The following is a 17,267-nucleotide window of genomic DNA, read 5'->3' as shown; positions in this document are numbered from 1 at the left end:
TCCACACAGAAACACAAACCAGCCCGATAGGAGGTTGGTTCAGTGGTGTTCTTGCTGTGAGGCAACAGTGCTAGCCACCGGGCCACTGTGTCGCCCTATCGGAAAAATTGGGGGCAGTAGGGGTAGAAGGGGGGTGGGGGGTGGGGGGCTTCAAGACAAAGGTAACTGGAGTGAAAATCTCAGGTTATTTATAATGCTTCCATAATCATCTAATAGGGCAGATTCCGGAGCTAATAAGGAGTCAGCCGTGTTGATCATGAGCATGTGATCCTCTCGAAATTAGTTTAGAAATAAACCACACTAAGAAGCTTCTACAGTATTGCTTGGAAACTCTTATTTTTGAAAGTTTAAGCTTGAGATAGCTTTGTTAGCGATTTCAGAGCATGTAAGCACGAAAAACTCACCTTCAGCAACCCAAAACGGCACCTCGTCTAGAGTTCCCCGTCTGAAACCCAACTACAAATTGTCTGAAAAAAACTCCACTGGGTGACCGCACAACCACATAATTCAAACAATGTGATGGTTCGAGCCAGTGTTGTTCTGATGAGATTGGCAGCGGATGGTGGCTGGCCTGCATTGGAGTGATGTCTTTTGGTGAGGTTTCGGAAAGGAATGCCACACTTCTTCGATGAATAACAAGATCAGGCAAACTATGCGAGCCATGTATAAACAGACCGTATTACAAACAAAACAACCAGCTGGTGGTTATTGAAATATGAATTTCCAAACAAAGGAAGAGTCAAAGTGTCGAAACCTTGCCGTGTAAAGAAACGTCTCTGTGGAAGTAAGAAAAAAGACATTTGTGGAATTCTCCCATTGTCTAATGTGCAGTGAGAAAGATGATCCATGTTTTCAGATTCAGAAGATTCATATGATAGATGTGATGCTTGTTTTACTTGTTGTACTTGGGTTGGTTGTTCGGTCGGTCAGTCAGTTTAATTAGTTGGTTGGTTGATTTTCTAGATGGTTGGTTGGTTAGATTGTTTTTTTTTTGTTTGGTTTTTTTTTGGTTGGTTGTGGTTTTTCTTAATGGTTGGTTGGTTGGTTGTTTTTTGTTGTTTTTTTTAATGGTTGGTTACTTGGTAAGGTGGTTTGGTGTTTTTTTTTTGTTTTTTTTGGATGAATTGTTTGTTGGTCGGTTGGTTGGTTAATTGGTTGGTTGGTTAATTGGTTGGTTTTTTTTTGTTGTTGTTTTTTTGAATGGTTGGTTACTTGGTTGGTTGTTTTGGTGTGTTTTTTTTTGGATGAATTGTTGGTTGGTCGGTTGGTTGGTTAATTGGTTGGTTGGTTGTTTTTTGAATGGTGGTTAATTTTTCTAGATGGTTGGTTGGTTAATTTTTTTTTTTTTTTTGGTTATTTATTTGTTGGTTGAATGGTTGTTGTTTTTTGAATGGTGGTTAATTTTTCTAGATGGTTGGTTGGTTAATTTTTTATTTTTTTTTTTGGTTATTTATTTGTTGGTTGGTCTTGTTGTTGTTTTTTGTATGGTTGGTTGGTTGGTTGGATAATTGGTTGGTTGGTTGGTTGTTTTTTGAATGTTGGTAAATTTTTCTAGATGGTTCGTTGGTTAGATTGTTTTTTTATATATGTTTGGTTGTTTTTTGGAAGGTTGGTTGGTTTATAGATTATTGATTTATTTTTTAATGGTTGGTTTTTGTTTTTTTTTAATGGTTGGTTGGTTGGTTGTTGTTTTTTTAATGGTTGGTTGGTTGGTTTGTTGGTTGTTGTTTTTTTAATGGTTGGTTGGTTGGTTTGTTGGTTGTTGTTTTTTTAATGGTTGGTTGGTTGGTTTGTTGGTTGTTGTTTTTTTTTTTTTTTTTAATGGTTGGTTGGTTGGTTTGTTGGTTGTTGTTTTTTTTTTTTTTTTTTTTTAATGGTTGGTTGGTTGGTTTGTTGGTTGTTGTTTTTTTTTTTTTTTAATGGTTGGTTGGTTGGTTTGTTGGTTGTTGTTTTTTTTTTTTTTTTTAATGGTTGGTTGGTTGGTTTGTTGGTTGTTGTTTTTTTAATGGTTGGTTGGTTGGTTTGTTGGTTGTTGTTTTTTTTTTTGTTTTTTTGAATGGTTGGTTGGTTGGTTTGTTGGTTGTTGTTTTTTTTTTTGTTGTTGTTTTTTTGAATGGTTGGTTGGTTGGTTTGTTGGTTGTTTTTTTTAATGTTTGGTTGGTTGGTTTGTTGGTTGTTGTTTTTTGTTTGTTTTTTTGAATGGTTGGTTGGTTTGTTTGTTGGTTGTTGTTTTTTTTTGTTGTTGTTTTTTTGAATGGTTGGTTGGTTGGTTTGTTGGTTGTTTTTTTTAATGTTTGGTTGGTTGGTTTGTTGGTTGTTGTTTTTTGTTTTTTGAATGGTTGGTTGGTTGGTTGGTTTGTTTGTTTTTTTGTTTTTTTGTTGTTTTTTTTTTAGTGGTTGGTTGGTTGGTTGGTTTTTTTGGAAGGTTGATTGGTTTTTAGATGGTTGGTTGTTTGTTTGTTTTTTGAATGGTTGGTGTTTTAGTTGGTTGGTTGGTTGGTTGGTTGTTTTTGAATGTTGGTCATTCTTTCTAGATGGTTGGTTGGTTAGATTGTTTTTTATTTATTTATTTATTTATTTATTTATTTATTTATTTATTGTTGGGTGGTTGTTTTTTGGAAGGTTGGTTGTTTTTTTTTTTTTTAATGGTTGGTTACTTGGTTGGTTGGGTTTTTTTTTGGAAGTTTGGTTGGTTTTTTGGATGGATGGTTGATTGGTTGGTTGGTTGGTTGGTTGGTTGGTTGGTTGGTTGGCTGGTTGGTTGGTTGGTTGGTTGGTTGGATGGTTGGTTGGTTGGTTGGTTGGTTGGTTGGTTGGTTGGTTGGTTGGTTGGTTGGTTGGTTGGTTGGTTGGTTGGTTGGATGGATGGATGGTTGGTTGGTTGGTTGGTTGGTTGGTTGGTTGGTTGGTTGGTTGGTTGGATGGATGGATGGTTGGTTGGTTGGTTGGTTGGTTGGTTGGTTGGTTGGTTGGTTGGTTGGATGGATGGTTGGTTGGTTGGTTGGTTGGTTGGTTGGTTGGTTGGTTGGTTGGTTGGTTGGTTGGTTGGTTGGTTGGTTGGTTGGTTGGTTGGTTGGTTGGTTGGTTGGTTGGTTGGTTGGTTGGTTGGTTGGTTGGTTGGTTGGTTGGTTGGTTGGTTGGTTGGTTGGTTGGTTGGTTGGATTGGATGGTTGGTTGGTTGGTTGGTTGGTTGGTTGGTTGGTTGGTTGGTTGGTTGGTTGGTTGGTTGGTTGGTTTTTTAGACGGTTGTTGGTTGGCAGGATAGATTGGTGGTTGGTTGATTAGTTAGTTAGAATGTAATGTTTACTGCTCAACAGGATTTCATGTAATGAAGGAATTTAAATAAATATCCAAAAAAGTGCCTTTAACTTTAATCTGATAAATGATTTCCATGCATAAACATGGAAAGTATTGCATGCAGTAAACTTCATAAGCCAAGCAGCAATGTTTTTTTTAGAGCAAGACAGCCTTTATTGTTTAAGCCATTTACATTTCGAGAGGCTTTACTTCATTGTGAATACAGTCTGACTACATGCTACTGACAACAATGCATGTATAGCAAGTTAAGCTTTGTGTTTGCTGGAAAACATATTCACACCTTAACAAAGTTATCAACCAATCAGAATCAGCTAAGCCATACTGTAGTATACACTGCCATAACTGAAGCATTTGTTTTGATTACAATAGGGCTGCCGTTTCTCAGGAATCATACTCTTTGATGATGAAGATATATACTGTATGCAGATTGAAATCATGAGCCAGTTTAATAAACAACCACTACAGAGTATTGCGTTGTTACACACAAACTGCATGTATTAGGTCAGTGCTGCAGGAGCTTGGTTTGCTGCACCACCTGCTGAACACTTTTAGCTTGTAAGTCGGGGTCTGAGAGTTAGCATATCATCACAGCTAGATTTAACCATAAGCTATGTTAATCTCTAAGATGGAATCATTTTCATAGATAATACTCGCTACTCTTGAGCACTTTCATAAGGGCAACTTTTTACTCATGCTTTGAGTAGTGTTTAGTGCAGATCAGTTTACTCTACTTGCACTACATTTTTTGGCAAGAAATGGTCCCTTTACTTGAGTATGATTTTTCTCTGGTGGGCTCATGCCAGCTGACGGTGGGCTGTTTTTCACTGGCGTTTGCACTGGGTGGTCTAAGAAAGCGCTGAGCAGCAGTTTTAATGTGTTTTGCCTTTGCCAAACGGAACTCCGTCATTAGAGGAAGTGGGAGTCCCATTTAAGCTGCTATTAGCCGTAATGGCTGTTTTTTTTTCCTTGCCTGTTGTGCACGCAGTTTCCCGACGCAACAGAAAACCCTGGAATCCCTGATCCTGCCCGCATGCTTCTGTGGTCTGAGCCTCGTAAATAAGAGTGCCAGAAACACTCCTTCAGGGACACCTTCAGTTTTAATGCTTTTACTGCGGTGGAGTTGGCAAACACAGTGTGTTATATCCATCCATCTATCTATCTATCTATCTATCTATCTATCTATCTATCTGTCTGTCTGTCTGTCTGTCTGTCTGTCTGTCTGTCTGTCTGTCTGTCTGTCTGTCTGTCTGTCTGTCTGTCCGTCCGTCCGTCCGTCCGTCCGTCCGTCCGTCCGTCCGTCCGTCCGTCCGTCCGTCCGTCCGTCCGTCCGTCCGTCCATCCATCCATCCATCATCGTTCTATCTATCTATCTTTCTCTCCGTCCGTCCATTCGTCCATCTATCTATCTATCTATCTATCATCTATCTATCTATCTATCTTATCTATCTATCCGTCCGTCCGTCCGTCCTTCCATCCATCCATCCATCCATCCATCCATCCATCCATCCATCCATCTATCTATCTATCTATCTATCTATCTATCTATCTATCTATCTATCTATCTATCTATCTATCTATCTATCTATCTATCGTTCTATCTATCCATCTATCCATCCATCCATCCAATCTATCTATCTGTCCGTCCGTCTGTCCATCCATATCTATCTATCTATCCATCCATCCATCCATCCATCCATCCATCCATCCATCCATCCATCCATCCATCCATCCATCCATCCATCCATCCATCCATCCATCCATCCATCCATCTATCTATCTATCTATCTATCTATCTATCTATCTATCTATCTATCTATCTATCATTTACAATAATATTCATTATATATTAATATAATAATTATGTATTGATTAATTTATTAAATAATGTATTCATTAATTATACAATAACAATAATATTCCACTTCAGATGTTTTACTTTCTAAAAATAGACAAAACATAACTGTCTTCAAAAATGTAATTACTATGGTCATTATACTGTAGTTGTACTCTAAAATTGTTTAAACAACAACAACAAAAATGAAGCATCCTAATATACCCCTAAGTGCTGCATTTACAATACTGACTTATTTCTTCATTTTCTTCATTCTTCATTGTCTACATTTAAATAATGAATTATTTTACACCAAGGACAAAATTAATTTTGTTGTAGATACATTTTTTTGTACTTTAAATGCTAGCATTTTTTCCAAATAATTATGACACGAATGAATGAAAAATAATTAAACTATTTTTATATAATGATATTATATTCTAATAATATAACAATTTATATTATATTATTATTATTTTAATTATATTATATATAAATTATATTTTCTCATAAAATAAATCCTAAAGAGCCTTAAAAGTTTAGTCCAAAAACAAATAGGTGTAATTAATGTGCCGATGCTCTTTTTTAAGGGTATACAAAAATAATGAGTACAATGCACTCAGAAAAAATCAGCAAAAAGCCTCTATTCACATGACTATTATTTGAAACTAAAAATAAAAATGCTTATTTTTATTACTAAAGGCTTTTTCACTTATTTTTCCAGTGCTTTGGTCAGGACTCTTTTTCTGCATGCCTTACAAATATATTTTACAACGTGCTTGTCTTTTGTAACTCTCTTTTAACTGTGCTCCACTCCAGGTTCAGTCTGTATGCGGTGGACAGTCGCGGCAGTCGTTCGGATGTGAGTTTTGTGAGCGTCCGCACCTCCTGCCCGATGGTGGATGACAGTAAAGCAGAAGGTACTTCACTCCATCACACGTGTGAATATCCTCATGGCACTCTATCTGAGTCTGTCTGTTTAGCATTACGTCATCCAGAGACTTTCCTAGAGCAGAATTCACAGCTCTGAGTCTGCAGCAGGATGAATCACGGCACTCGCGAATCAATATCACAAGAAGAAAAAAAAGAGCAGAACACAAAGTTCAGTCCAAGGAAAGAAGTGCAAGACTCAAAGAAATGATCAAAGCGTGTTAGAAAATCTTATCTTTGCTTCTATTTCGGTTGCGGAAAAAAGCTGCACTTAGATTGTTTCATTAAATGTGCACTTTTAGCACAATGTGTACAAATTATAATAGAAAGAGAACACTTGATAATAACTACACACCATAAATCATTTATTAAGCATTAGCAAATAATTATTTAAGCATTCTGGATGATCTTAAAAACCACCAGCTACTCTAAAATAACTGCTTTGTAAATAATGCAATACATAATTTAGTAGTGAAAAATGAATCATTAACAAAGTATGACAACACGATCATTAGACACATTATACATAAGCTTAAAAGCGAAGAGTTCAGCATCTCTACTCCAGATGTTGTTATAAATGGCTTACTAACATATATTAATGTAGAGTTAATGCTTTACTTGTGATTAACTATTTGCTAATGATTAATAAATTATTTAAAGTGTGCAGTTATTACACTATATTATATTATATTATATTATATTATATTATATTATATTATATTATATTATATTATATTATATTATATTATATTATATTACATTATATTATATTATATTATATTATATTATATAATATTATATTATATTACATTATATTATATGATAATATATTACATTATATATTTGTTTTATTCAATATATTATTATATTATATTATATTATATTATATTATATTATATTATATTATATTATATTATATTATATTATATTATATTATATTATATATTTTATTTTATTCAATATATTATTATATTATATTATATTATATTATATTATATTATATTATATTATATTATATTATATTATATTATATTATATTATATTATATTATGTTATATTATGTTATATTATATTATGTTATATTATATTATATTATATTATATTATATCATATTATAATATATTATATTATATTATTTTGTATTATATTATGTTATGTTATGTTATGTTATGTTATGTTATGTTATGTTATATTATATTATATTATATTATATTATTTTGTATTATATTATATTATATTATATTATATTATATTATATTATATTATATTATATTATATTATATTATATTACATTATATATTTATTTTATTCAATGTATTATTATTTTATGTTATGTTATGTTATGTTATGTTATATTATATTATATTATATTATATTATATTATATTATATTATATTATATTATATTATATAATATTATATTATATTATATTATATTATAATATATTATATTATTTTGTATTATATTATGTTATGTTATGTTATATTATATTATATTATTTTATTTTGTATTATATTATATTATATTATATTATATTATATTATATTATATTATATATTTTTATTTTTTTATTATATATTTTTTTATTTAATTTTATTTTATTTTTTATTTTATTTTTAGTAGTACCAAAATACTGAATAATAAACAGCCAGCATTGCACTTTGTATTGTCCATTTCAATTGTTGTTTTGTTATCATACACGGAGTACGCTTATGTTAAATTGTTGAATAACTTATTAAGCATCCTAAAGGGATAATTCACCCCTAACATTTTGTCTTCATTTATTCATCATTTACTTGCGTCAAACCTTTACAAGTTTCTTTCTGTTGAACATAAGCAAATCAATTTAAAAGAAAACGTCCATTGTATTTGCATGTCCTACTATGCAAGTCAATAGTTACTGGTTTCCGGCTGTCTTCGAAATTCCTCCTTCTGTGTTCAGCAGAAGAAAGAAACTCATATAGGTTTGGAAATCACTTGAGGATGAGTTGATAGTGGGAATATTTGCATTTCTTCACTTTGATTGCAATGCTAACTGTTTTATTTAGTTATTAAATTGGACAAATAAGGCATTAAAAACAAACTCATGCAATACATAACAAATACACTCTACTGTTCAGCTAAAAGCTTGTAATATAAATCTAAAAAGCACAATGTTATAATTTCAGTCCTGTTTAATGTGCAGTTTATATGCTGAAGTGTATTTCTTTTTCCCAAGGTTTCACAAAACGTGTCAATAACCAATCAATAAATCTGTTTATGTTTAATGTCATGTTTAACCCATAAATTGACTAAATCGGCTATAACTTTCAGGTGATCTAGCTAAAATGTTGAGTTTAGATTTCCAATTTTCAGTATTTTGTCCTCTCACAGAGATCGCAGACAAAGTTTACAACCTGTATAATGGCTACACGAGTGGAAAGGAGCAGCAGACGGCCTATAACACCCTGATGGAGATCTCTCCGCCGCTGCTGTATCGCGTTCAGCATCACTACAACTCACACTATGAGAAGTTTGGAGACTTTGTGTGGAGAAGTGAAGATGAGCTCGGACCCAGGTACTCCATCTGCAACTCCCAAATCTCATTTAATTCTGTTCTGAGAACAGTCGAATGCATTTTAATCTTGCACTGTAGTTTAAAAACTCGTAGCTTTTTTTTCGGTATGACACTCATTAAAATATTCATTGTAAAAATAACTAGAGTGTTAGTAGCGGTTATTGCAAGACTTTTATGACTAAATAATATTATGTTGCAAAAATCAAGGTCAATGAAGTTGTCATAGACTGCAAAAAAAAAAAAAAAAAGCTTTCCTTTGAGTTTTAGTCTTGTTTTTAGTGCAAATATCTAAAAAAATCTTAAATCAGAAAGCATTTTTAGGGAAGCAATAAATATTGTCTTGTTCTCAGAAATAATGAGTCAAAACTTAATTAAAACAACCAATATTTTTGGTCAACAGGGTGCGCAAAATAATCTAACTTCAAAGTGAAAACAAGATTATTTTGCTTACAATTTTGTCAGATTATTGGCATATCAATATTATAAGGCATATAATATTTAGACAAATGATATGTGGGGAATAAAACCCGACAAGCCTATCGGCAGCTCGACATGGACACTGTTATATAAGGCTGTGATCTGTGAACAAAAAAGCAAAGGAAATAACGTCTGGATGTACTTTATCCTGCTTATTACACGGCTACTTGCCACACAATGTAAAACTTAGACAAAACATTATTCTGAGCCATAATAGTTTACTATTTCATTAATTACTTAAATGCAAAGCTGACAGAAATAAAAACAGCTGAATGGAGCATACACTAACCTATATACAGTATTATTCAGCCACAAAATGTATTCTGCCGCAAGAGCCAAGCATACAAATCAAAAACAGACAGTTGCACATACAATTAGGTCAATAAATATTGGGACATCATCACAATTCTGACATATTTGGCTCTATACACCAACACTTATATGACATAAAAAATAACTAAAGTGATAGTAGGGGTTATTGCAAGACTTTTATGACCTAAATAGTATTATGTTGCAATAATCAAGATCATTTAATTTGCCATAGACTGCAAAAAAAAAAAGCTTTTCTTTGAATTTTAGCCTTGTTTTTAGTGCAAATATCTCAAAAAATCTTAAATCAGAAAGCATTTTTAGGGAAGCAATAATTATTGTCTTGTTCTTAGAAATAATGAATCAAAACTTAATTAAAACAAGCAATACAGGGTGCGCAAAATAATCTTACTTCAAAGTGAAAACGATTATTTTGCTTACACTTTTGGCAGATTATTGGCATATCAATTTTATAAGGCATATAATATTTAGACAACTGATATGTAGGGAATAAAACCCGACAAGCTTATCGACAGCTTGACATGAACACTGTAATATAAGGCTTTAATCTGTGAAAAAAAAAAAAAAAGAAATAACGTCTGGATGTACTTTATCCTGCTTATTACGCGGCTACTTGCCACACAATGTAAAACTTAGACAAAACATTATTCTGAGCCATAACAGTTTATTAATTCATTAATTACTTAAATGCAAAGCTGACAGAAATGAAAACGGCTGAATGGAGCATACACCAACCTATATACAGTATTATTCAGCCACAAAATGTATTCTGCCGCAAGAGCCAAGCATACAAATCAAAACAGACAGTTGCACATACAATTAGGTCAATAAATATTGGGACATCATCACAATTCTGACATATTTGGCTCTATACACCAACACTTATATGACACTCATTAAAATACTCATTGGAAAAACTATCCAGAGTGTTAGTAGCGGTTATTGCAAGACTTTTATGACCTAAAAAAGTATTATGTTGCAAAAAATCAAGGTCAATGAATTTGCCATAGACTGCAAAAAAAAGCTTTTCTTTGAGTTTTAGTCTTGTTTTTAGTGCAAATATCTAAAAAAAAAATCTTAAATCAGAAAGCATTATTAGGGAAGCAATAAATATTGTCTTGTTCTCAGAAATAATGAGTCAAAACTTAATTAAAACAAGCAAAATAAATGGCCAACAGGGTGCGCAAAATAATCTAACTTCAAAGTGAAAACAAGATTATTTGCCTACACTTTTGTCAGATTATTGGCATATCAATATTATGAGCCATATAATATTTAGACAAATGATATGTGGGGAATAAAACTCAACAAGCTTATCGGCAGCTTGACATGAACACTGTTATATATGCTTTGATCTGTGAAAAAAAAACAAAAGAAATAACGTCTGGATGTACTTTATCCTGCTTATTACACGGCTACTTGCCACACAAGTGCCTCGGGGGCTGGATTCGGCCCGTGGGCCACCGATTGAATAGCCCTGCTGTAGACTATTGAATAAAAAATAGCCTAAAGGGGCTAATAATTTTGTCCCTAAAATGTTTTTATTTTTTATTTTTTTATTTAAACTGCTTTTATTCTAGCCGAAATAAAACAAATAAGACTTTCTCCAGAACAAAATAAATATTATCAGACATACTGTGAAAATTTCCTTGCTCTGTTAAACATCATTTGGGAAATATTTAAAAAATAAAATAAAGTTCAAAGGAGGGCTAATAATTCTGACTTCAACTGTATATATGAAGCAGCTAGCGATATGATAAAATTCACCAATATCACAATGCCATTATGATCTGATTTAGACTCCATTCAACAAATATGTTACGGTTAAATATAATTATATTTCTTTAAGTGTCAGGTAAAGCTCAGTCTTTTACTATTGATTAATGTAAATGCAATTAATATTCACTAATATTATAGCTATGCCAATTCTCTGGTGTTATGTAATTAGTTTACATGTGATAGTCATTCATATTTAATTGGTGCTTTAAGTAGTAGTAAAGAGGAAAGAGTTATGCTGTTGACTTACTGCTGTTTAAACTGAGGTGCATATACAGCGATTTGAGCCACAACAACAGCAGTTATGAGAGGACTTTCTTGATAGACTGGAAACAATATGAAAGACGAGCCTTTGTTTCTTATTGACAGTAGCAAAACACAAAGCTTGTGGTGACTGGACAGGAGCTGTGCTATATAATGTGGAGTGAAGTTTCCTTCACACATCAGCTGAAACGCCAGAGACTAAATGATTGATCTTGGGGTTTCAGAGTCAATATTGATTCAGTCAGTGAAGATGTAAAGCTAGACACTGTAATGAAAGACCCTTACCAGCGTGTACTTTTACACACCTACTATTATATTACGTTTACCATTTCTTATTTTCCATGGGAATTATAACATGCTGTTTGTTTGTTGTTGTTTTTTTGTTATGTGTCTCATTCATTCATTTTCTTGTCGGCTTAGTCTCTTTATTAATCCGGGGTCACCACAGCGGAATGAACCGCCGACTTATCCAGCAAGTTTGTACGCAGCGGATGCCCTTCCAGCCACAACCCATCTCTGAGAAATGTTTTGTGTCTCTTTAAATGCAAATGAGCTGCTGCTTGTGGGGAGAAAATCGAAAGCAGTTTGGTTTCAAAAAACTTTCATTTAGTGAATGCAGGGCTACGGGGTCTATACATTTATGCTAATAAGGCAGTGTCCTTAAAAAGTCATGGGCGGGCCCAGTTTACAGGAATCAGTAAACTGTATGTCAATCAGGGTTGAGTTTATGCTAATACAACCGTGTTCATCATTATTCATGAGAGAGGCCAGTAAAATGTGTGAACCTTTTTTTCCTCTATCATGATGTATATCCACTTGAAATGCTCCTAAAATTAGTTTAAAAAAAATGTGTGACAGTGCATAATTTTATCCTTTGAAAACTGATTGACTTGTTTAAAGATGGGTGATGCTAGTAAAATGGCAAAATATTGATAAACGGATAAAGGAAGAGTAGAAATGAGATACGAACCCTAAAGAACTGATAGAACCGCCATAAAGAACTGATAGCCTCGGCATTAAGAAATTATATCCCCGCCCTAAATAACTGATAGCCCCTGCCTAAATTATTAATAGCAATGTCCTGAAAGACTGATAGCCCCACCCTCAATGAATGATAGCTCTGCCTTTGATGACTGATAGCCCCGCCTTAAATAACTGATAGCTCCTCCCTAAATAACTGGTAGCCTCATCCTAAATGACTGATAGACCCTCCCAAAATGACTGATAGCCCTTATCTAAATTTTTGATAGCTCTGCCCTAAATGATTGATAGTTCCGCCCTAAATAACTGATAGCCCCTCCCTAAATGACTGATAGCCCCTCCCTAAATGACTGATAGCTCTGCCCTAAATGACAGATGACCACGCCCTAAATATGTAATAGCCCCTCCTTAAATGATTGATAACTCTGCCCTGAATGACTGATAGCTCCACCCTAAATGATTGATAGCTCCGCCCTAAATTACTGATAGCCCCTCCCTAAATGATTGATAGCTCTGCCCTACATAAATGATAACCCCGCTCTAAATGACTGATAGCTCCACCCTTAAAAAATGGGAACCCTGAACTAAATGATTGATAACTCCGCCCAAAATAAATGGTAACCCTGAACTAAATGACCTATAGCTCTGCCCTAAAAAAAATTATAACGCGCCCTAAATGACCTCTGCCCTAAAGAAATGATAACCCCGCCCTAAAGAAAGATAACCCCGCCCTAAAGAAATGATAACCCCGTCCTAAAGAAAGATAAACCCACCCTAAAGAAATGATAACCCCGCCCTAAAGAAAGATAACCCCGCCCTAAAGAAATGATAACCCCGTCCTAAAGAAAGATAAACCCACCCTAAAGAAATGATAACCCCGCCCTAAAGAAAGATAACCCCGCCCTAAAGAAATGATAACCCCGTCCTAAAGAAAGATAAACCCACCCTAAAGAAATGATAACCCCGCCCTAAAGAAAGATAACCCCGCACTAAAGAAAGATAACCCCGCCCTAAAGAAAGATAACCCCGCCCTAAATGACTGATAGCCCTGCCCTAAATGTTTGATAGCTGCGGCCTAAATGACTAATAGCTCCACCCTAAATAACTGATTGCCCCTCCCTAAATTACTACTCATAGCCCCACCCTCAATGAATGATAGCTCTGCTTTAATGACTGATAGCCCCGCCTTATATAACTTCTCCTTAAATAACTGGTAGCCACGTCCAAAATGACTGATAGCCCCTCCCTAAATGACTGATAGCCCCTCCCTAAATGATTGATAACTCTGCCCTAAATAACTGATAGCCCCTCCGTAAGTGATTAATAGCTCCACCCTAAATGATTGATAGCTCCGCCCTAAATAACTGATAACCCCGCTCTAAATGACTGATAGCTCCACCCTTAAGAAATGGTAACTCTGAACTAAATGATCGATAGCTTAGTCCTAAATAAATGATAACCTCACCATAAATGACAGATAGCTCAGCCCTAAAAAAATTATAACCCGCCCTAAATTACCTATAGCTCCGCCCTAAAGAAATGATAACCCAGCCCTTTATAATAGATATCTCCGCCCTAAAGGAATGATAACCCCGCCCTTAATAATAGATAGCTCCGCCCTAAAGAAATGATAACCCCGCCCTTAATGATCGATAGCTCAGCCCTAAAGAAATGATAACCGCACTCTAAGTGACTGATAGTGTTACAGAGGCCAGCTAGTAAGTGCTGTGCAGGTAAACCTCACTCCTCTGACCACTAAATGTGCTCTAGCGACAGATGCTAGAGGCCACGGTGTTTAGCCTCCTTGTTAGAGCAACCGACTACCATGCGGAAAGTTGCCAGTTTGAAGCGGCTTGGTTGGTGTAGGACCGGCGGGGTTACAATAGCTCCGCCCTAAATAAATGATAGCTCCGCCCTAAAGAAATCCCATGACCAGTAATTAAAATAATAATAATAATAATAATAATTTTAAGGCAGGATGGAAGGTTATGGTTTTTGATAAAAGATTATGACGGCAAATTATTATTTTTACAAAATAATGAAGTGCACTGGTACATGATTTATAACAAGCACTACTATATATATATATATATATATATATATATATATATATATATATATATATATATATATATATATAACAACAGGAAGAGCATATTATGATTTGCCTGTAAGTATCAGATTGCTTTATCATTGTACACTGATGCACAATTAAATGTTGTCGGTGCTGATGTACTGTAGTTTTAGTGGAGAGTGTGTGTGTTTTTCCCTCACGCCGGCCCCTGCTCCAGGAGTTTGCCATCCTAAACTCTGGCTGAATGTTTGTGTAATCTGTGCTCTGGAATGAAACAGAGACCACCAATTACACTGCAGTTCCTCTTCTCGTAAGAGGCCAATAATCCTGAGTATCAACATAGGCTTTGCTTTAGCAATATCATGTTGTGTTTTTTAGGAAGCAAGTAATGTTTGTCTTATAATAGGTTATGTTGTGTAAGGAAGTTCTTTTTAAAGTGGATTTGTATCATATTGTGAGCTTGAAGATTCTAAGGAAATAATGTACTGCATGTTTTTTCCTATTTATTAGCTCATTAAAATCATGAGAAAATAAAATCATTAAATTATCAAAAAATGCAAATTCAAATAAATAAATGTTTTAATATACTACTCAAATTACTCAAACTGCTGTCTTTAAAGGCTCCTGTTATTTTTTACATCCTGCAGACTCTGAGACTGAAAATAGTATTTGGATCATTCTTTTTTATTGTGTTTAATTTTATTTATTTATTTTTGTTTATTGTGTTTTTTGTTTTATTTATTTAATTAATATTTTTTTTATATACATACATTTTTATTGTATAATTTTATTTCTGTTTTGTTAATTTTATTATTTATTTATTTTATTGTATTGTTCATAGTTTTTATTATTCATTTTTAATTATTTTTTTATTTTTTTGTTTATAATTTTATTTTTATTTCATTTATTTTATTTCATTTCTAGTTTATTTGTATTATTTTATTTGTTTTTTGTTTATTTATATTGTATTTTTTTACATTTTATTTATTTTATATTATATTTTATTTTTGTATTTTTATTTATTATTATTTTTATTGTATATTTTATTTATTTTTACTTTATTAGTTTGTTTTTTTATTTATTTTTATTTTATTTTATTCATTATTTTCTATTTTATTTTATCTTATTATCTATTTATTTATTTTATTTTATTTTTATTTTATTTATTGTTATTTATTTTTTTATTTTAAAGTATTGATATTTATTTATTTGTTATTAATAATGTATTTATGTTTAGTTAAATTTTTATTTTATTTGTAATTTAAATTAATTTTTATTATTATTTTAAAGTTTTACAAATGCAAAGAACCTCAGCTTTACCTGCATGGTGCAGGTGGATAAAAAATCACTAAATCATCATCAAATAAAAAAAGAGCATAAAAATAAAATAAATAAATAAATAAATGTCTTAATATTTTCGAGACAAAAAGTAAAAAAAATTGTTTGTAAAATAAATGCAGAAAAAAACATGTCCATGAACATAAAACAATTTCAATAAGTTCTTTAAATTAGATGCTTTGCATTAATTTATTCAGTTTAATATAATTTATTATTATTATTATTATTATTATTATTGCCTTTTGGTTTCTGTAAATTAAATTTAATTAAATTAAATTAAATTAAATTAAATTAAATTAAATTAAATTAAATTAAATTAAATTAAATTAATAGAACAGAACAGAACAGAACAGATCAGAACAGAACAGAACAGAACAGAACAGAACAAATCAGAATAGAATAGAATAGAATGTCTAAATCTGAAAATGGGTGAAATAATAATATCAAACATATTCCTATACTGTAGATACAGTGCTCCACATATATGAGTACATCCCTCACAAATCTCTCATTTAAATTCATATTTACTATAGGAAGATTTACAATATTATATTTGTGCATATCCAGTAGATTATTCTGTACTGAGGCCGAATCTGCGGCTTATCTAACAAAACAACTTATGATAACGCACAGCATGATTTTTCACACTGACACTGTTTCTCTGCTGACCACAGGAAGGCCCATTTGATCTTGAAGCGCACGGATCGGATCAGCCTGTTCTGCCGCTCGCTGCTGCGCAGCGGTTTCATCCAGAGCCGAACAGAAAGTGTCCCGTATCTGCTGTGCCGAAATGAAGACTCCCGACCCAGCAGCTCTCTGTGGCACAGTGCGCTTCATGAGAGCCGACTGGTGTGTCTGGAGAAGCTGATTTCAGTGCAGCGCAACATTTACGGCAAGTCAAAGCTACGATGAGACTGGAGACGCTCGGACTCAAACTGCTGTCTTTATAGGCTCCAGTGATTTCCTACATCCTGCAGACTCTGAGACTCAGAAGAGCTTTTGGTTTGTTTTTATTTTGTTTTATTTATTTATATTTTATTTTTATTCATTATTATAATCTAGTTTTGTTTTGCTCATTATTTTCCATTTAATTTGTTTTGTATTTTTATATACATTTTTATAATCAGATGTTTATTTATTTGTTTTTTTTTTGTTTCATTGTATTTAATGTTTATTTTATTTATATTAAATTTATTTATTCTATTATTTTTTTTATTTATTATTTTCGTTTTTCTTTTTTAGTATTTTTATATTTATTTTAATTAGTTTTTATTAATTTTTTATTTTAGTAATTTTAATTTATTTTATTTTGTTTTATTCATAATTTTCTATTTTCTTTATTTGACATTTTATTTATTTTTAATTGTTTATTATTTTATTTTTAATGAAAA

At 32.6% G+C, this 17,267-nt stretch overlaps 1 protein-coding gene across 3 annotated transcripts in view; it reads left to right on the top strand.

Annotated features, from left to right (window-relative positions):
* Positions 1-17,267, top strand: part of astn2 (astrotactin 2) — a 579,161-nt gene extending 561,894 nt beyond the window's left edge. The window contains exons 21-23 of one of the 3 annotated variants that reach the window (XR_015489895.1): positions 5,969-6,069; positions 8,453-9,181; positions 10,767-13,116. Coding sequence is in view for 2 of the 3 variants with exons in the window: in NM_001442877.1 (NP_001429806.1) it covers positions 5,969-6,069; positions 8,453-8,636; positions 16,551-16,788 (523 nt within the window). In the remaining variant the exon portion in view is untranslated. 3 annotated transcript variants of the gene reach the window in all.

Source organism: Danio rerio, chromosome 5 (assembly GCF_052040795.2).
Source record: "Danio rerio strain M-AB ecotype USA chromosome 5, GRCz13ab, whole genome shotgun sequence".
Taxonomy (NCBI): Eukaryota; Metazoa; Chordata; class Actinopteri; order Cypriniformes; family Danionidae; genus Danio; species Danio rerio.
Note: the sequence above shows the minus strand (reverse complement) of the source record. Positions and strands in the feature narration are given on the sequence as shown.